Below are 25,879 nucleotides of genomic sequence, written 5' to 3' on the forward strand. Positions count from 1 at the left end.
GTTAAATCTGAAAATTTATATTTCAGAATCTTAAAATCTAAGGTATATAAGTAAAACATGAGTTGCTAAAAGAAATAATATATATTTTTTTCTTAACTAGTCAAAGACACGTTCCTTTCCCTAAGCAGTTATCAGAAATATTTTTAATAATCTGACCAAGTTATTCGTTTTATTATTCCTGTTCCAAAGGTCATTAAAACCCTTAAACTATCAAAATATTTAATTTTGAACCTCATCAACTGTAAATATTTAAAGAAAAAATTTTAAATTATTAGAAAAAGTAGCTTTGACACTTTTAAGAGTATTTGAACAAGACTGTTGCTATAAATGTGTTATTTTCTCTGTTTAATGCTCTGTGTCAATTATTTACAGATCCGGAGGTATTGTGGAAGTTCCCAGAGGACTTTGCAGACCAGGTTGGAACCACATAATTTTTCAAAAGCATTTAAAATTGGAGAATTAATGATTATTACTACTGTTACTACTACTACTATGACTACTACATATGAATTGATTTAAGTATTTTCTCTTGATCAACTCTTGAGAATAAAAAGCCATGTGTGCAGAATACATGGAAAATGTTTTGAAGTTACCAGGTAGATGCGTGATGAAGAGGCCCTTTCGTGAAGCTATTAGGAAGTGAATGTTTACAGTTTCATGATGTTTTTATACTCTTTTAATGTGTCTGTGGAATATATATTTGGAAACAAACATTTCCCCATCAGAAAACTTGATGATGTGGTACTTTGAGGGATACCCTTCTGTAAGTAAGACAGTAAGAAGTAGTAACTGCTATAACCAAGAGGTCAATTCTACCCTTGTTACAGTAATGTTCGAATCATTAACATATATAAGTTGAATTGACATTATTTTCTTATTTTAAAATAATTCTTATCTATGGCTTTTGTTTTCTTAAAATGGGAGACTTGGAAATGAATTTACTGCATTTGTATTTTAATTATAATATTCTCTAGTTCCTTAAGTATTTTGTATAGCCAAACTATGAATTATTTTGACATAATGTATGTAAAATTTAAAAATCTTTATAATGGGTTTATCATTTTGAAGTGAATTATATGGTTAACCGTACAAATTTAAATTTTTATATAAACAAGTACTACTGGAAATCTGATGAGCAGGTTCCTTTTTTTGTCTACAAAGAAATGGGGTAAAACAATCTTGTCACTTAAAATTATAACACTACAAGCTTAACCATAAGTTAAGTTCACAGGTATGATTCTCATAATTTACCAAAATAAAAGCTGATAAAAGTATTCATTTTAAAGCAGTTCATTCAGAGATATACAGATACATGTGATTTTGATGTGGAAGAATAATTTTCTACATGTGAAAATCAGTATAGAGGATTAGGAAATGTCACTGAAAAAGTAAGTTAAATGAGCATGTTAAATACTAATTAGATCTAGTGCAGTCCTTGACTGTTCTTTCACATAAAAAGAGAGCATGTACTCTTAATTTGTTTTTAGCCCCTTGGAGAAAGAATAGATTTATAAGTATCTTAAGTATATAAAATAAGTCCCCACAGTGAAGACATGATTTGTACATATGAGGCTTAATTGGGTTTGTTTCCCAGTAATGGGAAGTTAGGTTAGACACTTGTTGACTAATGTTACTGTTTTGAAATACCAATACTATTCCTCTCTTGGTCTTTCTAGTTATCTCTGGTCTAACCTCCTGTCCAGATTCATTTTTCTTTTCTTTTCTAACTTCTACCTCTTAAACTGCCCCTGAGAATTCCTAGGGTATCTGAAGGCTCCTAACTTTGGGTTCACGTAAGGGTGATAGTGTACTTGTCGAGTTCAGCTACAGTAAATTTTTCAGTGAGACCAGCTATTGCTGTTCCTCTTTGTGACAGATAAACTGGTTCTAGGAATGTTTTAGCTGTTGCTTTGTCTCCCAGATTTCTGAGGTCAGTGGAACATTAATAAGCCCTCACATACTAAGTAAAACATAAAAGCATTTGACCATGTAATGGTGATGAGCATTTGTAACCCCCAGGATTCCAGGGCATAGCGGTTCTTACAGACTTTTTGAAGGTTAGAGCTGAAAGGAGCTTTAGATACCATTTTGTCTTACTACTTCAGTTTATATTTAAAGAAACAAAACTTCATATAGGAATCCAGCTAAGGGCCTTGAAGAATGGTTTTTCTATATGCTTTTTGGTGAATATTCTGCATACTACAGATGACACAAGTACTCTGTGTGTATTTCTCATCCTTCTTATCTTTTACTGCTTTCCTATACTAATTGTCTACTTCTTCCTAAACAGCCTTTTCACTGGATCTGAAACTGCTTCAGTAAGAATAATTCTTAATCTCTCCTTATTTAGCTCTTAACATGTACTAGGCACTATGCTAGGTGCTTATGTGCACAACTGATTTTATCTTCAAATTCTCCCAGTACTGCTGGGAGATAGTATCAGCCCTGAAACTGAGACTTAAGTAAGAAACTTGCCTGATAACACACTGCTTAGAAGAGGCAGAGCTAGCTGAGACTTGAGGGCAAGTTGGTCTAACTCAGAAGCATGTGTTATTAGCAAGGAAGCCGTATGATTCCTTCTGCTTGGAATGCTGACCCAAACCCTACTCACTTATTTTAGTTCTTTTAGAAAAAGTTTATTAGAAGTTTTTCCCCCAGTATCTTTATAATTTGAAAGCAGTGTGTTGTTTAATCCAAAGAAATGATACCAATCTGTTTAGTCCTTTAGTTGTACCACATACAGCTCTTGGTCCATCATAGGCATTGGCTTATTATATACTTCTTTGCATGTGTTTTCCTTCTTTTGGCAATAGAACCACCAATGGGACAACCCATATCACATTTCAGGAGTTGTAATTAATTTTTGTTGTTGTTTTTTGTACCGTGGAGAATTTTGTGTAGGAGAGTAGGAGATGAAACTATAAACATAAACTGGACTGGGTCTTGGCAACAATGAAAGGCCTTGCTGAAGAGTTGGTCCTTCAAATGAACTTAAGGAGAGTGTGATATAACAAGATAAGTCTGTTAGGAATATTGATTTGGAAGAGATTTCAGTATGGATTGGTTGTGGGAGAAACTGGAGGCAAGGAAGTGAGTTGGCTTTGCAGTAGTGCCGCTGAGGAGCAGGAAGGATCTGAAAGAGTTGGTTACATTAGGAATGAAGTAGAGGATGAGTGTGTTAACCTGAAACAAATAGACTGCCATTCGGGATCAGCAGAGAATTGCAGCTCGGGGTCTGCAACCATGGCGAGCCAGGTGCAAGTTCCTGCGTGACGAGGGAAGGAGAACCTTTTATCCAGGAGAGAGGAAGTCAGAAGAGCTGTGTAAACAAAGAGGCCGTGGCTTTTCATTGGCTGAGTCCTTGCAGGAAAGAACAGTATTTCTTCTTCCTTTTGGGTTCCACCATGGTCACAGGGTGTGAGAGCTCCCCCTTCTGGTCACCCCACTCTATTTAATTCAGGTTTTTGTTTATTAATTTTTTACAAGTGTAAAGGGGGGAAAGAGAGACTGCGTGCAAAGGTGTTTTGGGGAGCATGGGGTGGAGAAGAATAGTGACGAGAGAATGAGTTTCTTTTTGGCACTTTGAGAAATCTTGAATTATCTTCCATGCAAGTGATGGGAGGGGACTTTGGAGATTTAGGAAAAATGGAGGGTTTGCAACCTTCGGAAATAGAAAGGTGTGAATGAATTTGAGGATTTACAGACCGATTTAGTTGATGTCAGATTTATGTTTTGCAAATACATTGAGAGCTGTGGCTGAGAAGATTAATGCAGAACAAATCTTCCCATCCATGCTGCTGATAATTGCAACATCTCCTATTACCTTTGTGAGTTCACCACTTCTGTATAAAATGAGTAATTTTGTTTCTTTTTGCTGCTGTCAAGCTGAGCTCTCCATTGTTCTTATATTCCTGTTGCTCACATTTACACTTAATAGCTTGACGCTGTTTTTCACAATACTTGACTTTTCCCGGGTACTTTCTGCTTGTTATTTCATGGTTCACTTTTCTATAGGTGTGCTGCTTTCATGAACCATCGGCCTCTTAGGGCCACGGCTAGTCTGTATTTCTTGAGCGAGAGGAGTCAGGCTTTGGGAGCAAACTATACCTTTAGAGAGTGGTCAGAACTAAAATCTTACAAATGCTGGGGGCAGCTTTGCGTTTGAATCACGGCTCTGTATTTACAGATTGCATGAAGTGTTGCTTTCGGCAGGGGTTTTCTCTCTCTTAGTTCCTCACCTGCAAAATAGGGCTGACGTTGCTACTCTGACAAAAGTTCGGGTAGGAATGACGTCTACGAAGCAGAGTGAGTGCCTGGCACGTAGAAAGCACTCCATAAATGGGAGCCGATAGTTCTACTGTTACATTGTAATGCCACGAACGTTTATTAGTGTATGATGAGGAATAGATAAAACTGTTTTATTTAGAGTATTGTTTTTATAGTTTGATAACCAGTTTGAGAATTTCACTGCTTTATAGATCTCCAGAAAGATGTATAATTTTATAGTGTCAGGGAAGAAGAAATTTTCCTCTACCCTTCTAAGTCCTTCTGGCTGGCTTAAGAATTACATTGACATGAAACAGATTAACAGGAGAAGAATCAAACAAAAGTTTAATAACTTGTACACATGGGAGAGACCCAGGAAGACTAGTAAGCGGCCAGAATGGCTGAAACCCTCCCCTTAAATACCATCTTCAGCTAAAGACAAAAGAGGATTTGGGGGGTCATGGTTTGGGACCTCAAAGGGGAGGAAAGCAATTCACATGGAGAGGGAGAAGCAAATGTTTGGTAAACACGTGTTTGCTGGGTCTGGCAGGGACAAGGGGGCACAGAGTGGACTCTGATCTCTCTAGTCTAGTTCCCCCACCACACCTGGCCCATATTCTTTGCAGGTATCTCTGATGATGGCTCTCTTCTGGGAACAGGCCCTCTCTCTAAATTCTTTTAGGCAGTTACCGGGGAGGGAATAAGAAAAACTTCCCGAGTCTTGGTTTCTTAACAATAATCAACCTGAATAAATCTTCTGCCAGAGACACACTTTGTGGTGACAAATATTGCTCCCCGATGGTAGCATGAGAGACGTCTTCAGGATGGCTCCCAGCAGAAGTCATAGGACCATGGAGCCATCCTCCTCTAGTAATGGCCAACACACAGAAATCATTAGGTCCATCTGCTTGGTTTCTAGATAGGAAAAATAAGCTGATGAGGCACTGACCCCAGGTCATATTTCTTGTTTACCTTTAACTCTTCACTCTTGCAGTATTTTTCCCGCTTTCACACAAACTGCAGGCCTTTCATGATTCTGGGCCATTTCTTATGTCTCAGATGCCATTTTCCATTTCTCTGATGTGCTTCCTTTGTGATACAACTTAGATGCTTTACCTGCTGTGATATATTGAAGCATTCCTCTTTCTGTGTTCCGTAGGCATTTTTGTGTTTGGGGGTTTACTGCGTTGCCTGACGTGGAGGAGTTGTTCTTGTGCATCTTATTTCAGGGGATGCTCTGACTTAAGCTTCTTTCTCAAGCCATGGACTTTTATATATTTATTTTTGACTTCTGTGTCCCCCACTCAGCTGCTGTACTCAATCTGTCATCAAATCTTACTGCTCGTGCCTCTTTTATGTCTTGTAAATCTGTCCATTTCTCTTCACTTCTAGGGTCCTTTCCTTAATTCACATCCTCCTAACTCTCCTTTTCACCTCTATTTTTGTTCCTATTTAATGTATTCTCCACAGTGTAGCTAGAATGATCTGTAAGACGAATGATCTCTTGCCCTTTAGGGCAAATACTGCTACTGACATCACTACTGTCACTGGTTCCTTACTGCGTGCTAGGCAGTTTTCTAACTACTTTACCTGTAGTAGCCCAATTAATCCTTATAGTACCCTTATAAGCCTAAGGGGCTACTGTAATTCCCATTTTACAGATGAAGAAACAGAACTGCAGAGTACTTAATTGATATAGCAGGAATCACACAGCAATAAGTAGCAGAGCCATTATTCCAAGCCAGTGTGACCCCAGAGCCTGCTGTACTAAATGCTTATTGAACTCAGTTCTCCCCACTGACACCTTCAAGATAAAGTCCAGCCTTCTTACCATGATCAAGCCCCTTGTTCAAGGCCTTTGTTTATATCTTTAGCCTCGTATTTCTGTCTCCCTTTCCCGTTGTCTAATACAAAAGTGGTCTGCATTTCATAGCGAACAACAGTTTCCCTTATGTACTCACCATCCATTTACATTCTCCCTTTGAACATGGGAGTCCTTCAGCCTGAAATGGTAGTCTCCTCCTTGCTCTCCCCTTTGCTTGTCTTTCTGGTCTCAGCTCGGAGGTCATATCTTCTGAGAAGCCCTTTGTCATGGGTCTGGATTGGATGTACTTCATTGGAGTTCCCTCAGCATTTTATGTTTCCCATGTTATGGCACTGAGATCTGTCATCTCTTTACTTTCTATTTACCCCATTAGACCAACGATCTCTGAGACTAGTATTAAAGAATAATTTTTAAAAGAAAATAAAATCGTGACTCCTACACAAATAGAAGATTTTATTTTGTAGAAGTGTTTTATTTTTTTAACTCGTTAACTGGCAAGGGCATCAGTAAAATGCTATAACCTATTCAAAGGAGAGTTCAAAGTATCACGATTATATAGGTAAATCAGGAATATTGTAATATATTTTCAGTGACTTTTTTACATGGGGGGGTGAGGGAGGAGGGGGCATCAGCTTTCCCTCCATCGGACGTGTCTGTGGACAAATATCATTTGCGATGCTGTCATTTATCTACAACTTACAGGATTATAGAATAGCTTAGACAGTGAAAAATGCAGGGCCCTGAAAAGAGGGTGTCAGACGATGGCTTGTTTTTCATTGAAGACAGCCAGTAACCTTCGGTCCATTTCAAGTTTTACAATTTTTCCCTGCAGTCTTCCTCTTTATCTGGCAAGCATAATAATATCAAACAAAGATTATTCTAGATAACAAGTCCCATTAGGTTTGGCCTGATTATTTACATAGGCAGGACAGGAGTGTTAATTTAGCCTATAAGCCTCCATGAATTTACATATCCAGGGCCATGCAGTGTAGAACAATTACTATATCTACAAAATCAACTTCTTTCTGGAAGTTTTTATAAGGAATTTCAGATTAGACTTTTAAAAGCGTCTGTTTCTAGATAATCCCAAAGCTAGGAAACCAAGTCCAAGAAAATATCTTTCCCAGATTTTATGTGTACTATCTGTAATATTCGTAAATTCCTCTCAAGCTTAACAAATTTGCTAAGGTTCCTGGGCCATGAGGAAGGGACCTTCTTTAACACTGTCAGGCAGGCATTAGGCCAGGTTTCCTGGGAGGGCTTTGTAGGCTCCCTAAGTATAGTTAACCTTTATTCCTTCCAAGTGCCTTGACATGGCTGATTAAACAAGCATGTTTCTCAAAAAGGACACTTTAAGTAAGGCCTTGGTTGTTAGTCAGTTTTTCCACTTATATCCTGGTAAAGTGAATGACAGATTTTTATTAAACTTATGCAAATAATAATATTGCAATGAAAAGTAAAGGGACTTAGTAAGAGTTTCTGAATTCTGGGAGGGAAGGAATCAGTGAGAACTAGATGTTATTTAAAAATTATATTTCAGTTTACAGGAGCAGGGTTTACAGAATTATTGTGGGTTACAGACAGCTTAGGAAGAGAGGAAAGGGCTTCCTTATATGTCCAGAAAATAGAGCATTAAAACAGCATCAATATTTCAGACAATAAAATTTCCATTAGTTTATCTAACACAATGCAGTAAATTATTGTTCTGCTGGATCTTGGCTTAGCAGTTTCATGAAACTTTCTGCTTCTTGACTAAAAGAGTCTTGGAAATCCTGACTCAGTCCAGTGGAATGGCCTCAACGTTGTCTCAGTGATGTCAGTTCAGAGACCTGTACCCAAGCGTCTGTTCTTTGAAGTGTCAGGAGTTTGAAGTACCTGATACAACCCCTTTCCACAAAGCTCTGAGGCTGACCTTCTTTGTTGAAAACAAACTGTGGCCTCTAGCTTATGGCAGTCCTCAGGGTATCAGAAACAAAAGTAAACTGTCTGTAGATGACAGAAACTTAATGGATATGGTTAATTTATTAATGATTATTTTCAAGTGTGAAATGTCTACTGAGGGTTCATAATAAAAATAAAATATGGAAAAGGAAATTTGTTTCCGTTGTATGAAAAATGAAGGTAATAAAGCCATTCAAAAAAAGTTTTAGACAAAACGTGTGTAAGACCAACAAGTAAGCCTGTTTTCGAAGGAGCCAGTTCAGGTTTTGCCTGATTTATGAAAATGGGTGAACAAAATTTATAGAGGAAATATCTTGAGATATAAAATACAATAATCCTGAGGCATAATATAGCAAGAGTATACCCAGAATATCAAGTGAAGAGATTCATTGTATCTGGAGTAGGGCCTAGACGAATATATTTTTGTAAAACTTCAAGGGTAAGTCTAAGGTGCATATCCAGTTCGGAACCACTGGCTTAGAAGATATAAAGAATTTAAAATAAAGAACTCATGTTGCGACCAAGTGGAATTTTAAGTAATAACTGAAATTATAACTGGCAACATTATACTATTGTTGCCTAATACTATCAGGCAAAGCACTGTCAGTAGTCTGATAGTATAGGAAAATGCAGCAGAACTATTTCGTAAGAGTTTGACTCTTGTTTTCCTGGAGAGTAAAACATATTCTGGAGACCAGGGGCATTGGCATGTCTCTGGAAACGTCCCATAAAGCATGTGATTTCTGAAATATTCATATTCATAAAATTTACATGTACAAATTTAACCTAGGGCATGTACAAATATAACCTGGGTATACCTCTTCTGATTTGCCAGCTTTTTGTGTAATAATAATAATAGTTATATCAGACAACTCTCATGATAATAATATATCAAACAAACCAAATTACTTCTAGCATCTCATTTTATAAGGCAAGAGTATACATTCCTGTGATTTTCAGGGAATCTCTAGGAAATCTCCAAGGTAGTTTTAGTTATAAAACATATCCTGAAAGTTTTAAATTTTGTTTCTGCATTCAGAATCTGAGTTTGGGAAGGCAAAATTGAAAAAGTTGTTAGAAGATTTGGCTGTTTGATTAAGATGGGCTCCATAGGTGCCTGAGAAGCAACACTTGATTATCTGTTTAATCAAAGTGAGAGGGCTTCCCTGGTGGTGCAGTGGTTGAGAGTCCACCTGCCAATGCAGGGGACACGGGTTCGTGCCCCAGTCCAGGAGGATCCCACATGCCGCGGAGCGGCTGGGCCCGTGAGCCATGGCCGCTGAGCCTGCGCATCCAGAACCTGTGCTCCGCGATGGGAGAGGCCGCAACAGTGAGAGGCCTGCGTACCGCAAAAAAAAAAAAATCACAGTGACAATAAAATATTTAAAAGTAAATATAGACGGTAACACAATTGAATAGTTCTTTCATAAATGAGGAACTTTTGTACCTCCCCACTCTGCCCGAATAATAGAAGACATAGTAAAGTCAGTATCAAGGACAGATAATTATTCTGTTAAGACACAGAGTTCTGGCTATCTCAGAGGTACACGGAGGTGAGGATAACTTTTCATGTTGCAGGCGAAAGCGTTAATCAGGAATCCAAGGAAGCAAGCCCATCAAAACTGAGTGAACTTTAAAAATTCTTACAGCTTCTTTTCAGTCAGGTATTACCAAACATTTTAAGTTTTATTCATTGTGCTCTGTCATAGTCAAGAACAAACTGACACTTAGAGACATATCTCAGAGATCTGCAAGGTCAGACTAGTTTCATTATCATCACCATCATAATTGTGTCATTTGTGTTAACATGTAGTGCATCCATGATTGCTATCTTCAAATGAATTCATGTATCTTTTAAAAATTTATCAGTTTTAATTTCTAATACACTACATTTCAATAGTTCTTACATAAACACTAGCTCTTCACCATCCTCAGCAAGGCCCAAGAATATAGAGGTAAAAAACAAAAAAAGCCCAAGAATTGCTGTTTTAGGATAAAACTATTCTTTGAAAAAACAAAACAAAACACACAGTTGTATTTATCTGATACTGTTGTTCCTAGTGTAGTCTTAACCACTCATATTAATCATAACTTTTAACCTAAATAACTAACTTCTGTTTCACAGAAAAAGAAAAAACAAAAAACACTTGGGGGACAGATAACTGAGCACCTTGTGTCCTGCACAAGCATTTTACAAGACTCCCAGACATGGTACCCATCATACCACTTTCTAACACCACACACCTCCTGATTAGATCTCTGTATAGTGGCCAAAATGAACAAGTTTATTAAAATGAGCCAAAAGTGTAGGATTTTCACAGCACACAAAAATAAAAAGTATATAGACTTAAATATGCTTAGTAATCAGTGTTTTTAGTATTCTATCTTAGAAATTATCTAGGTTCATAATACATTATATATAATGTATCATATAATGTATAATACAATGAGTATACATTGACTAACTCAATATCAGTTCAATATTTTGGTTACCTAAAGGTTTTCAGAATTATGTTTTAGCAGATACATTACAAAATATAGTTACTGTTGAAATAAAGCTTACCAGAAAAACGATACAGTTTGGTTGAGTAGAAATTTACACCTTTTGTAACCTTAAACAGTATGCCATTTGTTCATCAAACCTGTATACATTTAGGAAAAACAACCCCAAATAGAATGAATGTATGCTTATATTGTACTTAATATTGATACATCAGAGAAGTCCCAGCTATATTTATTAAACTAAATTGATAGAACTAGGTGTTTGCTAAGGATTTTCCTTAATTATGTGAATTTGAATTCATCAAGAACTTTTTTGAAGTCTAGCCCATCTGAAGTATTAGAAGTTCAGTTTCCTTATTTTATAGGACTTTTAGGAATAATCAATTTATGCTCATTTCTCTCTATAAGCCAATCAGAATAGCGCTCCTTTAATTTAGTTAAAATTTTTGTAAAGGACTTTGTTTTTCAGAGCAGCTTAAGGTTCACAACAAAATTGAGAGGAAGGTACAGTGATTTCCCATTTACCCTGCCCCACGTTTGCATAGCCTCCTGCATTCTCAGCATCATTTACCAGATGGTGCGCTCTTGACCAAGGATGAACCTACACTGATACATAATGACCCAAAGTCCGTAGTTTGCCTTAGGTTCACTCTTGCCATTGTACAGTCTGTGGGTTTAGACAAATGTATAATGACATGTATCCATCACTCTAATATCATATGGGTATTTTCACCGCCCTAAAAATGCTCTGTGCCCCGCCTAGTTATTCCTCCCTGCCGTCCCCAGCCCTAGCAACCACTTATCTTTTTATTGTCTCCATAGTTTTGCCTTTTCCAGAATATCATACAGAGAAACCATACAGTATGTAGCCTTTTCAGATTGGCTTCTTTCACTTAGTAATATGCATTTAAGTTTCCTTAAAGTTCCTCCATGTCTTCTTATGGCTTCGTGGCTTATTTCTTTTTAGTGCTGACAAATATTCCATTGTCGTAAGTACCACAGTTTATCCATGTTCCTACTGAAGCACATCTTGATTGCATCCAAGTTTTGGCAATTATGAATAAAGCTGCTATAAACGTCCACCTGCAGGAGTTTAATTTGTGAGACTTTATAATCTAGTTTATTGATACTCTCTGGAGATAGAGCACCATTTCACACCAACTCAGTAAGAACAAAGGCCTTTCTGAATTATAGACATAGAGACTCACAGACACCAACAATTTTGATCATATTTTTAGGTATACTTTACATAGTGAACAGATAATATAGATAGGTAGGAAGCTGAAAGATACATTGTTAAAAGCAACGCTATATTTTACAAGACCTTTTTAGTTACGTTTTTGGTTGTTACTTTTATGATATCAGAGGTGAAAATTTTGCCAAATATTGAACAAGTTTACTTAACCTAGGCAATTAGCGTGTGCCTAAAGCTGCCTTAAAAATACTCATAGAATACTTCCTTTTTTTTTTTTTGCAAGGTACTGGTCTGGCAACATAAGGCTGTAAACAGAAAGACGTGTGGTCCTTGCCTTCCAGGAGTCTTATTATTGGGGAGGAAGATTGGTTTGGGAATCAGAAGTGAACTAATATTCTGTTTCTACTTCTAACTTGAATGTACGACTTCAAGGAAATCATTTTTACTCTCTGAGGTTCAATTTTCTCCTCTGTAAATGGGGGACACAAGTTGCTTATTGTTTTTACAATACTTGGTTCTACGTATAATTCCAACAGAAGGCCGGGTGTAATATGTGCCATGAAAGTTACGCACAATGCAGTGTAGACGTTCTGGGAAGGAAGACCTCACACATTTAAACAGGCTAAGAGGGAAGTAGTAAGTTTAGACTAATTGTGCTGGTGATGGCAGTATTTAGTGTATTTTGGTAGTTTCTAGGATTAAAAGGCTTGGGGAGGGAAGACCATGTTTATATAGAATAGCAAGAAGCCACTTTAAAAAGGAGATTGAAGACAGAAGCTAGAACTAATTTCTGTAGCAAGAAGTGACAGAGATGGCAAGATGACAAATACTACCTGAACACACACCGTGCATTATTTTTTTCTAATACTAGATAAATAAAGATAAGTATAAGAAGTTGTCAGCTCAGAAGGACCTCGTAGTCCAGTAGGGGAGACAAAATTATTCATAATATACCGTCTGTTCTGTAATACTAACGGACAGGTTGTAACGGTAGTTCCCACAAGATTGCCTCACAGCTGCAAGCGGAGGGTTTAGCTTTGGACGGCAGTGGTGAGGTGTGCCTCCCTCTTTAAGATAAGCAGAAAGAAGGAAGACTGATGGCAGGGGGTTATTGATAAAAGACAGTATTCTGGAAGGACTCAGTTTCAGGGTTGTTGAAAGTACCTTTGTTCCTTAAATCGTCTTGATTGTCATTCTTATGCTGGCGTGACTTGAGAGAAAGGGGTAATGGGATGTGAGAGGAAAGTTTATCCTGGATATTCCGCCTTGGTCCTACTACATTATTGTCTCTTGCTTCCCCAAGAATTGTTGTCAGTTGGTACATGCAGAACAAGGGCAGTGCAGTTGGTGTACTTGAAGGGTGTGAATCTTCATTCATTACTTCTGGGACTGAGAGTTATCAGAGGCCAGCAGTAGAGAAAGTGGTTTACAGGTCTCTAAGCGGGCGTTGGAACGATATTTGGGAAGAGAACGTAGTTGTGGCATTGGGTGCATGTTTACAGGTCTCTAAGTGGGCGTTCAAAGGATATTTGGGAAGAGAATGTAGTTGTGGCATTGGGTACATGTTTACAGGTATCTAAGCGGGCGTTCGAAGGATATTTGGGAAGAGAATGTAGTTGTGGCATGTTTTACTTGCATTCTGATATCCACGTGGCGATGCTGGTGTTTGGCAGGTGTGTGTGGAAGGGGATCTTTAAGCCTTGCACCACTGAGTGTATTCTTGGACTTGGTCCTCTTTTAGGGTAAGAGTGGAGGATACTGTCATATATATATTTAGGGTAACTGATGGTGACACCCTGTTGTATTAGAAGCGCAGAATGATGAAATTATTTTGTGATTTGGAATTGATGTGGAATGATAGCTAAAGACATTATAATTTTATTTCTTGCATTAAATAAAATACTTTTTTTTTTTTGGATAGTATAAATTGGAGTTTGAATTCTGTCAGTTATATGCTTGGTTCCATCAAACTACAGGGTAGGCATTCAGCAAATGAGAGGGCGTGGTCAGATTCCCTTCATGCCCTGCCCTGGCTTTTCCTAGATCCTGTTTCTTTTTTTGGTGGCATTTCTGTTTTTACTGCCCATTTTTCTTCTTCTCCTTTTTTTTTTTTTTTTTTTTTTTTTTTTTTTTGTGGTCGAGTTCTACTTATTCTTAGACCTTAGCTTGAAAATTAATCCTTCTTTGAAGGTTTTCCTGACCTCCCAGGCAACCTGTCTGTACTTCTGTGTAGCCTCTTGCATTTACCTCTATATTTTACAGTTTTATTTTCATTCTTTCTTTTTTCAAATGTCTCTATCTCCCCTACTCTGTATGTATTCTTATTTTTCAGTCACCACATCTAGCACAGTGGCTCATACATAATAAGGTCTGAATAAATGTATTTTGAATTACTAGTTGAATAGATGAAAGGAAGTTGAGTAAACTCATTATAGATTATTTTAACCTTCTTGGAAAAATAGGAGCAAGATAACCTTCTAAGCAGAATAGATATGAGGGTGTGGAATATTAAATTTTGAAAGATTTCAGACTGGTGTTATGACACATATAATAGGGATTCATCACACTGTGAATGAAAAGATGCGGCTCAGTGGAGGGCTCAGGCAACATGAAGGTTTAGTAGGTCCACCACTGTTCGTTCATGACGAGCACCTGCCTGTGTGTACCTTCTCTCTTTCTCACATTTCTGTTGAAGGTTAAAAAAAATTAAAAATCAATATATACTGACACACTAGTATGGCTCTCATGCTAGATAACTAAAAAACACCCTTGGTAATGCATTGAGAAACGTTCACATATTACATAATTATTTTAAATTACAATAATAAAAATTCCATTAATTAAGCAAATCTTGGTAGAAACTAATTAAGAAAACTTGGTGGAATTCAACAGTTTGAATTACAGTTCTGAGCAAATAGTAGTAAGAAACTATGTAATATACAGTCATAAAAGAACATTTTAAATCTTAGCCCTCAGCTGTATCTTTGTAGGTCTTTTGTAATTGTAGGTAACTTGCTAGTTAGCTGATTCCAAAACAAATACACTCATGAGCACCGTATACAGTTTTCATGTTCAGCAGTATCTGGTAGCTGGTCTGCGTGGTTTAGGAAGAATGCCTGTTCTTTATTTAAAAAAATGTTTTACACATCCATCATTTCCAAAATGTATTTCTTTTAATAATTTTAAAGGGATTTGATCGCAATAAATAAAGTCTTTCATGATTTGAAATTGCGGTAGATTGATAGCTGGACATTTTATAATTATGCTTCTTGCATCAAGCATAAAATCTAAATTATTTGGGAATAATTTATTCAATCTGAATACTTTCAAAATAAATATTTAAACAATTACAGATACTTTTAAAAACTGGATTTCTTTCTTTGCTCGTTTGGATTTGATTCTGTCATTTTATACTACCAGTTGATTATATCAGGCACAGAAAATAAATTTAATTGCATTCTATACCAACTATTGTTTTTCCAAATGGAAAGAACAAATTGTCTTGAACCAGTTTTTTATGTGTGATGGTTAATTTTTATTTTACTACCACTATGAATATTTCCATTATATATGAACATGTATTTTTGATTTCTTAATTTTTAATGAAATTAAATCTTATAAAGAGAGATGATGGCTAATTTAAGAGAATTATAATCATATCAAGACTGTATACTTTGTTTCATATTCCATTTTATCAGTGATTTATCTTAACAACCCTAAAATATAAATTATTTCTTATAATTTGCTTTGTAGATACACATAGTGTTATCTGTTTTGCACATTCCTGTGTCAAAAAAAGAAGAATCATAATAAAACATAAGTGGCAAGCATGTGGGAAAGTGCTTAAAATTAAGTCCAAGATCATCACCATAATTATATCTTTCTATCTTTCTTCATGTAGGCAAGATTTGTTTCCTTTGTAAATGCAGTGCTAGAAAGCTCAAGGCAAAATGTGATCATGTTCTTATTTTACCTGCATGCTTGTCTTATATTTTCTACTGTTAAAATTTTAAAGTTTTATTGCAAACAGGGAAACTAATTTGGAAAAACATAGTGAGAAATTTTGCTTTAGAGCTGAGGTATTTATTGGAATACAGAACTGTGTAATCTAGCAAACTCCTATTGAAAAGAATATTTTTGCATACATTTTAGATAGTAAAATTTGAAATCTCCTGAAAAAATGACCTTATTTTTCTGCTGAAGGGTGAACAGGTTTTACTTTAATGAGCTCTTAGAGGTGAGGGGTTTTATACTTATTTTTATAGCAGTGAAATTATTATATTCTAACTATGCAAATAATTTAGACCAATCCTGGAAGGTCTGGCATTACTCAACAACCTATAGAAATTAAGTAATAATAGATGATGCAGATTGAAAAAGATAAATGTGGTTTCACAAGAACTTACTTTGTATTGAGCATTAAACATTTGATAAAAGTCACTTTGGAATTTAGTTCTATAACGGGTTCTGAATCTTTGAGACAAAGCGTTAGGAAATAATTTTTTTCAAGATGATGTAGCATAGGCTGATGAATCAGAAGCCATTCTCCTGAAATCAGGAGAAAAAAAGTTAAATTTAATATAGTGGCATGAAAGTCTCTCTACCAGTTCAAAATGTTACATTTCACATTTTTCTTTATTTTTAGCTTAAAAAGAAGTTAAAATTAATTAACTATGAAACAAAGGATGGAAGCAAAAGTAGCATGTTTTCAGATATTACTTGGTGGAGAAATTAAAATCTTTCAAATTGACATAAAGTCAATATTAATTTACATGGAGTATGTTACTTTGAAATAATCTTAATCATTATAACTGTATAGTGCTTTAAAAAATGCCTTTCAGGCAAATTTCTTTTTTAGGAATAGGTATAAGTTGAGTGAAACTTGTGGGTTATAAGAATCAGTAGCTAACCATAAATTGCGACCTTACCTTTTCATTTTGCTATTTCCATTTTCTCTCCCCTCTCAGTACATTATTAATAGATAAGCCCTATTAAGGTAATATTGCCAGGTTGTTTACTAGTGTTTAAAATTTAAGCCTGAAATACAGTTAGGGAGAATAAGTAGATATGAAAGCAATTCACAATTAAAATTTTGAAAATTAAAAAATATCCTCTGTTAGCTGAAAATGTTGAACTTGATCAACATATGGTACCAGCTAGCCTCATCCCCACCCGTTCTTTTGTTATCTTGTTATTGTTATAAGGCTTAATGACAGTTGTAAGCCATAGTTCTGGATATGGGGGTTAGTCCACCCTGGGGAGAAGAGGAGGAAACAGCAGTGTGGATTATGGAAATATGGATTGATCTAAAAGGAGACCCCTTGTAAAAGAATGGGGCTCAAAGGAAAGCTAGGAAAAACTGAAGAAAAGATGATGGAATATGATGTGAAAATGACCATTTGAAATCTTTCCTTTCATTCCCAGCTGCTGTGTTTTGGAGAAACGGAATGCATTTGTATGTTAAGGGAGATGCCAGATGAATAGTATTATTTATTAGATATATTTTCATTTTGAGTGAGATAAATTATGTGCATTTTAATAGACTTTGCATATGTTAGACTTTTTAAATCTTAAAGACATAATGTTAGGTATGATATCTCATAGAAATATTTCAAGTAGTGTACAATGTTTGATTAATGTTTGGCCTTTAAATAGACCTAATTTCAAAAATTAACTTCATGGTTGTTATATATTAAGTATTTTAACTAAATGTGATGGTGAATATTATATTTAAAATATGAATTTTTTTTGTTACTTTTATAACTTAGCTATTCAAATATATAGTTACACGTTTATTCATATGTGTTTTTCTAGACAAGTGATAACATTGCGGCTTGTCTTGGTAAGCTAGTACTAAGAGATGACATACATCTTTATCCTTAGCCTCTTTGATCAGAAGCGACAACAATGCAGTCTAGTGGTCATTTTTGCGAATGCAGACACAGGGTCCGTGTGGTTTTAACTAGTTTGTGATGTGTTTGTATACAGTGAAAGAAAGACTGTTGCCTGATTCTGAAGCTTGGGAAAAGTTAGATTGGCAAAGAGTTAGCTTAAAAGCATAGAAATAAGGCGTTTGGGAGGAGGTTTTGAGGGAGGATGTTTCCAGTTTTGGACGTGCCAGGTAAGCTGGTAGGGATGTCTCCTAAGTAGTAGGACGCCTCTGGCTGGACGCCGCTGGCTGGGGTTCAGGAGAGGAGTACGATGTGGCTTCACACAGCTGTTGAGTAGCTGAACTGGGTTCTGACCCTCACCTTCTGGCTGGAGAATCCAGGCTTTACTCATGCTGTGTAGCAGTGAGACTAGATTCCCCATGGTGAGGTGAGGGCTGCAGATGGAACCCTGGGAACACCAGTGGAGAAGGCACCATGAAATAGCCTGGGGGGCAAGGAGGAGAGCTGGATGAAGTGGGCACAGACGTCTGGGGAGGGTGCTCGGGAGCAGAAGCCTTGGCTTCCTCGGTCAAGGGGTCAGCCTTTGATCCCACATGCCTCATCCCTGGTAGGCGTGGAATAAACATGTGTTAAATGAATAAAGTGTTACACATTGCAGAAGTCAAACATGATAAAGACTGGAAAAACGGCTATTAAACGTAAAAACTAGCGATCACTGATGACTCTAAGCTGAGAAGACTCACCAGCAAGCAGTGATAGACTTACATCGTTCTTGCAGGAAAATCTTCAGTGAGAGGAAGAACTATTTTAGTCTACTTTTTAGCTGACCAAAGGTTGCCTCTACTTTATAGAATTGACCTTAGTCTGCTTTTACAAGTAAGTCACTCCTGGTTTTTATATATACTCCTTATATTCCATATATTCCAATACAGTAATATATTGTAAAGAATAAATAGAAGGTATTAGATCATTTATTCAAGAGAACTACCAATCCTTAACTGAGAAAATTTATCAAATAACTCGCTCTGTGTGTGTGTGTGTGTGTGTGTGTGTGTGTAGTTTCTGGTTTATTGAGTAAAATAAAGAGACTCTTTATTGTAAAGACAAGAGACTCAGCACATTGTGTGTTCTCTTTAAGGTCATTTATGCCGAAGTAGACTAGACTAGGAATGATCAAAACTCATTGCTATTTGGTGAGGCTTGTTTGGTGGCTTTCTCTGTGTGAAAAGAACCAGTGTTCACAGTTGAATTTCTCATAGAAAGAGTTCTGCATTACAAGAACTAAGACCAAGATTGGCACCTTTTCTTAAAAACCTCAGCAAGAGGCCAAAGATTACATCAGCAGGGAGTGTGAACTAAATTTTTATTCCAAGAGGTAGATATTCTATAATGGGTGGAGTAGAATAAGTTTGCAAAATAATAGCTCACAATATTTCTATTTAGAATCTCAAGAAGCAAATCATGCAAAAAACAAAAAGACCACTTGTGACTTCAAATTTAATTGTAATTTGACATATTAAAAATTATGGGCATGTACGTTTTTTATAAAGGAAAAATCTTGTATAGATTAAGATGACTTAAAAATACAAAAAAAGAAACAGAGTTCCTAGATTCTTGATTTTTAGTCCTGCTTGCTAGCTATATTTGAATAAGGTTTTACATTAATCACTAAGTACTTAGTTCCTGCTTTAAATTGAAGGGGTAAAAATGTCTTGCAGACTTCATGAATAGAATGACTAACGGCATCAGTGACCCGGGGTGTTTACCATCTGAGCTGCAGTTTTCCGTGTCCTCACTTGCCGCCACGTAGAGGCAGCTTTGGCCTGATCTGCAGGTTCCTACTCTTGAGCCTAAGATAATTATCAGTGCATGCTCTCTCCACCCTCAGCCCCTCTGTTGCTATTAACCTTGTTTAACCTCATCCTGCCTGTGTTACTTGAGCATTATCTACTTGTTCTGGTATGATCCTTGTTCTGATAAGTGACAGATGATTTTGTTTCAGTTTTTAAATAATAGGCTTCAGGGCTTCCCTGGTGGCGCAGTGGTTGAGAGTCCTCCTGCCGATGCAGGGGACACGGGTTCGTGCCCAGGTCCGGGAGGATCCCACATGCCGCAGAGCGGCTGGGCCCGTGAGCCATGGCCGCTGAGCCTGCGCGTCCGGAGCCTGTGCTCTGCAACAGTGAGAGGCCTGTGTACCGCAAAAAATATATATAATAATAATAATAATAGGCTTCAAATTTAATTCCTTGGTCTTTTGTTCCTCTGTGAGAAAGAATCTACTTAAGTTCTTATAAGTCTTACTTGAAAGAAATCAGATGTATGTTTTACTGTAAATCTAATGTTTTCAGTGGTAATAAATACGCGTAGACATAAGTAGCGTTGCTTTTTTGCCTCAGGACTTAATTTCAAGGGCATAGAACAACCCAGAGCAGGTAAGACTCACATTTGTGATGACATATTATCCCATCTCTTCTCCCACGATTTCCTCACATCTCGGCCCCCTTTATTTTTCCATACACCAAGCTGAACTTTGGTTCGGAGGTATTAATTGTATACCCGTAATTCTTGATATGTATGGACAATATCTACCACATAGAGACCAAGCAGGCATCAGATTCAGGCATCTGCTGATTATATATTGGACCCTACATGAAAACAAAGTGAAAAAAAGGCATGGCATGGGGAATAATGGTTAGAAGCTTCAGCCTGTGAGTTCAAATCCCAACTCTAACATTTGTTAGCTGTGTGACTTTGGGCAAGTTACTTAGTCTCTTTCACCTCTTTTTTTCCCTCCACATAGAAAAGGGAATAAAACATGGGTTGTTGTAAGGGTTAAATGAGATAAACATGTAAGTGCTTAGGTCAGAACCTGGCACAGAGTAAGCAATTATTTTATCATATCTTTATTTGGGAAGATAATCAGAAAGAAAGCATGCAGACTCTTAAATCACATTTCCTTGAACTGTCTACTGAGGTGGGTTGATTCTGCTGGTGCTAAAACAGTGTCATTTCATATGAAGTCAACAGTTTTTTTGTTTGTTTGTTTGTTTTTGAGAGCATGAGTGATGTTCCAGGCACTGGTTAGGCATTAGGAGAACTCCAGAGTTGAATAAGCCATCAAAGATTTTGGAGATTCGTTTGTTCTGATTGATCATGTCAGTTATAACAACTAGGACTTTCTGGGTCACTACTGACTTCATTGATCTCTGGTTACTGACTGATGACATACTGTGATTATAATACCAGAAGTGGTTGAGTACTCTATAACGTATATCTTGATACAAATCACTAGAAAAATAAAGACAGGATTATGAGAAAATAGAGTGATTTCATAATTTGGGAACATTATTTATAAAGTTGCTTGTTGAGGCAACTATAAAAATATGAAGAATAATAGTAACTGTCCATAACAGCAGACAATAAAAGAGTCCTATCTCTTATCGCTTCCGTATCTTTTAATCGGTGCCATTCCCTTTCTTTGTCACTGTCTAGGCCAGATTCTCTCTCTGGAGCACCAGACGTTTTATCCAGCTACCTCCTGGGCGTCTCCATTTTTACTCTTGTTTATATCTCAGTTTTGTACCTTCTCTGCATTCCTGCTGCACTGTCTCACTTCAGGTCACCACTCCTCACCTCGACGATTGCAAAAGCCTTCTATCTGATTTTCCAGCCTTCAGTCTTGTCCTTTTAAAACCCATTCTACAAACTGTAGTCAGAGTGATCTTTCTAAAATTCAAGTCCAGTCATGTCCCTCCCTTGCTTTAAACCTTTCAAAGCTTAGGTTGGGTGACCATGATTTATTGTCCAAACTGAGATACTTACTTATTACTTTTTCACTGATAGTTTGTATGTGGTGCAATGCAGATCTCAAGTGTACAGTGAAATGAGTTTTGACAGATGCCTATGCCTGTGTAACCCACATTCCTTTAAAGATACAGACTATCTCTGTCACTCCAGAAAGTTCCCTCTTGCTGCTTCCTGGTTACTTCCTGTGCCTGCTAACCCACTCCCACAGCCCCAGGGTACCACTGTTCTGATTTCTGTTATGATAAATTGTAACTTGGACACTTTTGAGAGTAAAAGGGGTTGCTGCTGATAACTGCGCTGAGAAGATGCATGTAAAGGGTTCTGGGCAAACCAGGAGGGGTGGTTTCCCTACTCTTTGCATCAAGTCAGAACTTCTTAATTGGCCTAAAGCCCTTTTGATAGAATCAGTCCCCTGCTTATTTCTCAAGCCACATTCTCTTATCATCCGCCTAGACTTTGTACGTGTTCTTTCTCGTCTCCAGACCTTTCTGGACCTTTCTGCAATATTCTTTCCTGTGATGGGAAAACCACCCTTAACTCCTCTCTACCTCCCTCCTGTTGTACAATAGTCGGGCCAACTTCTTGTTCTCTCTGTATTTCTCTATTTAGCAATAGATGAGATTTCTTCCCTTGGGACTTCCACCACGCTCCTCCAGAAGCACCCCTGCTGAATTTGGTGTACATGTCTGATTTCTAGACTCCCTGGTGTTTTTCACTTTTACAAGCCACGCTTTTATTACATTACATTGTGATTGTCTTTGATTGCTATTCGCACATTAAATATTTGCTAAATTAATATACATAAATTTACATAAGCATATTAATTATTCATATAAATAAGTTCATGTTGAGTTTGTAAATATGAGTTAGTACTGATTAGACTTTATACCTAAGTAAATAATCTTCATAGAACAGTCTGTATTTTATAATTGTGTAATCATAATTTAGTTCTTCCAGACAAAGCCTCCAAATGGGTAAATAGTCAGTTATGATTTTTCCGAACTTTAAAAAGACACCGTGATTCTCATTTCTACTAGGTGATCTTATAGACTCCAGGGACCTTCAAGGTATAGAGAAATAATTAGCATGTGTACTGTTGTGTCCAGAATACAATAGTCATCTAAAGTGTAGGGGCCCTGATTTATGCTCTAAAACTAAAGTTTCTGTTGTTTCTTAAAGCATCAAACAAGATTCCCATCTGGTTTATCGCAGGATTCACTATCTAGGGAAAATCAAGCAGTGCAGGCATAGTTCTGAACTGGGTTCAAGGCAGGATCAAAAAAAAAAAAAAAAAAAGGGTAATTGTAGTTTACTTCTCTGGGACATATCATACCTCGTTTGTCATCCATAACAGCAAAATACATTCTTTAATGTGTGATTTACCCAATGAATGGAGAATGTTTACATGAATACAGTGACAGAAAGATTGCACATGGTCTAGGTCTGAAGAATATGAGAAATAATATGAATCAAGGGTCTGGCAGTCCACAGGACTGGGGAAAACATAAAATCCAGACTGGAGAAAATATAAAATCCAGGTAAAGGTTAACAAAGAACAAAGAATGACTCAAAATTAAAGAAAATGGAAAACATATTTCAGTAATCAAGGGCAGTGCTACAAAGAGGATATGTTTTCTAAGGGCATCTCTATCAGTGTCTTCACCAGGACAGTTGCAGGGAAGCCCCCTTTGAGGTGAAGGGAGCAGGAAGTCCCTCCGTTCCTTGCGCTGGCCAGTGCCTTGTGCAGAGTTGGTAATTAATCCTTATTAAGTGCATTGATAAATAAGTACATGAAAAAAGAATTTTATTAGTAAACCCTCCCTTAAATGAAAAATGTCTGTTGGCATGACTCTTTGAAGATATTTTTAATTCAAAGAAGTAGCCAGGGTGGTAGCCCAAAGTAAGCTCCTGTACATACTGAAAACATCAGATATGCACAGTGTATGATTTTGCAGCATTAACCGAGTTTGCCTCTATTGTGTTTGATTAAACAGAAATAGTTGAATATATTCAAATCTATATCTGTATCCATAGGCACCTATATTAATTAAATGTGTTAACCATCTTCCAGGGAGGCAGATAAATTATTCAGTATAATACTTTGTATTTTGTATCTCAGTATGTTAATGTTTTGGCATAGGTCATTGGACACAGGACCTTAAATGTTGTAGTTATTTAGTAAATATGTGTTGAATAAGTATCTTCTTCATTTGAATTCATATGACACTTGAGTTTTTAAAATAAGTAACTAATTAATAAAAGAGTTAACAGTTGTCAGTGGGGTTATGTACCTGACACTGTCTAATCATTTTACATGGATTTTTAACTTAATCCTCATATAAATCCCAAGTAAATCCTCACTTAATCCTATGAGATAGATGATAATTTTGGCACATTTTCTAGAGGTGGTGACCGGGCGCTTAGCCGGGGGCTGGCACAGCCAGGTCTGAGTGTCACCTCCTGGCTCCAGAGCACCGTGCACTGACCACTGGGCTTTGCTGCCTCGTGGGTGTGTGCCTGCACACTGGTGCCTGTGCCTATTTCTGGGATCTCATCGTAGCTCTGAAAATTAGTAATCAGGTTTCCTTTACTCTCCACAGCATCTAGCTGTGGGTTGGGGTCATGGTAGTGGATCAGTTGACTGGCGTCAAACTTGTTTCTCTCTAAAAATTGAGGCTTTTTTCTACTTACCTTAATTCTACTTATCTTGATTTAATGGCAGTTTGATATTCATTTTTAAGTAGCTTAGTGTCTATAATGCAAATAAATATTATAGGCAGTGCTCTGTTTTATTATATAGGTGTTTCCTTTGATCTAGAAAATGTTACTAGTTAAAATAGGGGTGAGTGAGGCAAAGAATAAGTATATTAGTCTGAAAGGAATGGGAGGTTACATGGTTATTAGGGAAAAAGAAAGGGAGTCTTCCTAGGTGGCTTTTTCTTAGAGTTGGATAATTGTTATTCAAAGCACTGTTTAAAAGTTGGTGTTAACGTAGGCATAAAAATTTGAAGGTGGTTGGAATAGAATTTTTGACAAAAAACCTTTGGAAGCCCATTTGCTTATATATATATACTTTCATGCCTTTTGAATTCTTCTCTTTATCTTAAATTAATGAGGGAAATGTATTATTCCTTTTATTTGCCAAGTAAACCACCTATCTAATCGTTAAGTACAGTATACGTATTTTTGGTAACATCATGCTGTACTGCTTTGAATCCAGGCTTTTTCATTGGCATTAGATTAAGCTAATACTGAGTACAGAGCTCTCATCACCTGACTTGATACACATAGAACCAAAATCCTCAAAATGCGTATTTCTGCAATACAGTTCTTTTTACAGTCAAATGTATTTGCTTCGTGGCAGTTATTTAAATCTTTCAACAATAAAAATTCATTCATAATTTTTGTTTTTTGGTGATATGTGGGCCTCTCACTGTTGTGGCCTCTCCCGTTGTGGAGCACAGGCTCCGGACGCGCAGGCTCAGCGGCCATGGCTCACGGGCCCAGCCGCTCCGCAGCATGTGGGATCTTCCTGGACTGGGGCACGAACCCGTGTCCCCTGCATCGGCAGGTGGACTCTCAACCACTGTGCCACCAGGGAAGCCCCATTCTTAATTTTTGATAGTGAAAAATAACTTGATCAGAGTTAACAATCTAAACACTGTTAGTGTCAGAATTCACAGACTTGGTGTTTTCCTTAAATTAAGGAAGAAGGATGAAAGAGAAATTCACTTCTAATTGAAATAGTACATAAAAGGAAAACCAAGAGAAAAATCCTGCAGCGGTCTCAATTATTCTGATAGTTATTCCTTGGCTGTAAGTTTAAAATAGAGTCTCCAAGCTTAAAAAACTTGAGAAAGTAAAACGATGTTTAAAGAGGCTGTATGTGTAATTTAGGGTATAATTGTAGTTCTACCTTTTAATAAAATGCATCCCAATAGTGTAGCTGTGTTTCCTTGGAAACTTAGAGCATCTCGCAGTAGCCCTGTGGGTGTGCCGCGGTGCCTTGAGCAGCTCGGGTGCAGTCTGGGAATCCCCGTGGTGCGCTGTGCGACCTGCTTGTCGCTAAGTAGCTCAGTGAACATTTCTTTTGAGAAAAAAAAAGTTAATTTTTCCCCCATGTAAAGCACAAATAGATTGAGTGAATACATGGTATTAATGAATTCTCATTTGTTTTGGGAGATAATATTCAAAATTAAGTAACCATCTTTTTAGGAATCCGTGGCCATTGTGAAAAATTAGATTAAAATTGATAAGTAAAGCCCCCTTTCTACAAAAGGATTCTGAAAGTGTTATTCAAATGAATAAATTTATGCATATTTGAAAACTGTCCTTATGTAATATTGTGTATATTTTTCCTGAGAACTTTGGTAGAACTGTAATTCTTATCTAATTAAAATTGCTGTGAGGAGTCTTAAGAAAGAAAAGATGATGCTTCACTCAAGCTTCTTT

General features: G+C 37.0%; 1 protein-coding gene across 1 annotated transcript in view; it reads left to right on the forward strand.

Annotated features, from left to right (window-relative positions):
- The window catches only part of DENND1B (DENN domain containing 1B), a 256,026-nt gene that overhangs the window by 70,092 nt on the left and 160,055 nt on the right, over positions 1-25,879 (forward strand). Inside the window, exon 4 of the mRNA XM_024732230.1 lies at positions 373-416. Within this exon, the coding sequence (XP_024587998.1) occupies positions 373-416 (44 nt within the window). The remainder of the gene's footprint in view (positions 1-372; positions 417-25,879) is intronic.

Source organism: Neophocaena asiaeorientalis, unplaced genomic scaffold, assembly GCF_003031525.2.
Source record: "Neophocaena asiaeorientalis asiaeorientalis breed wild unplaced genomic scaffold, Neophocaena_asiaeorientalis_V1.1 scaffold896, whole genome shotgun sequence".
Classification (NCBI taxonomy): Eukaryota; Metazoa; Chordata; class Mammalia; order Artiodactyla; family Phocoenidae; genus Neophocaena; species Neophocaena asiaeorientalis.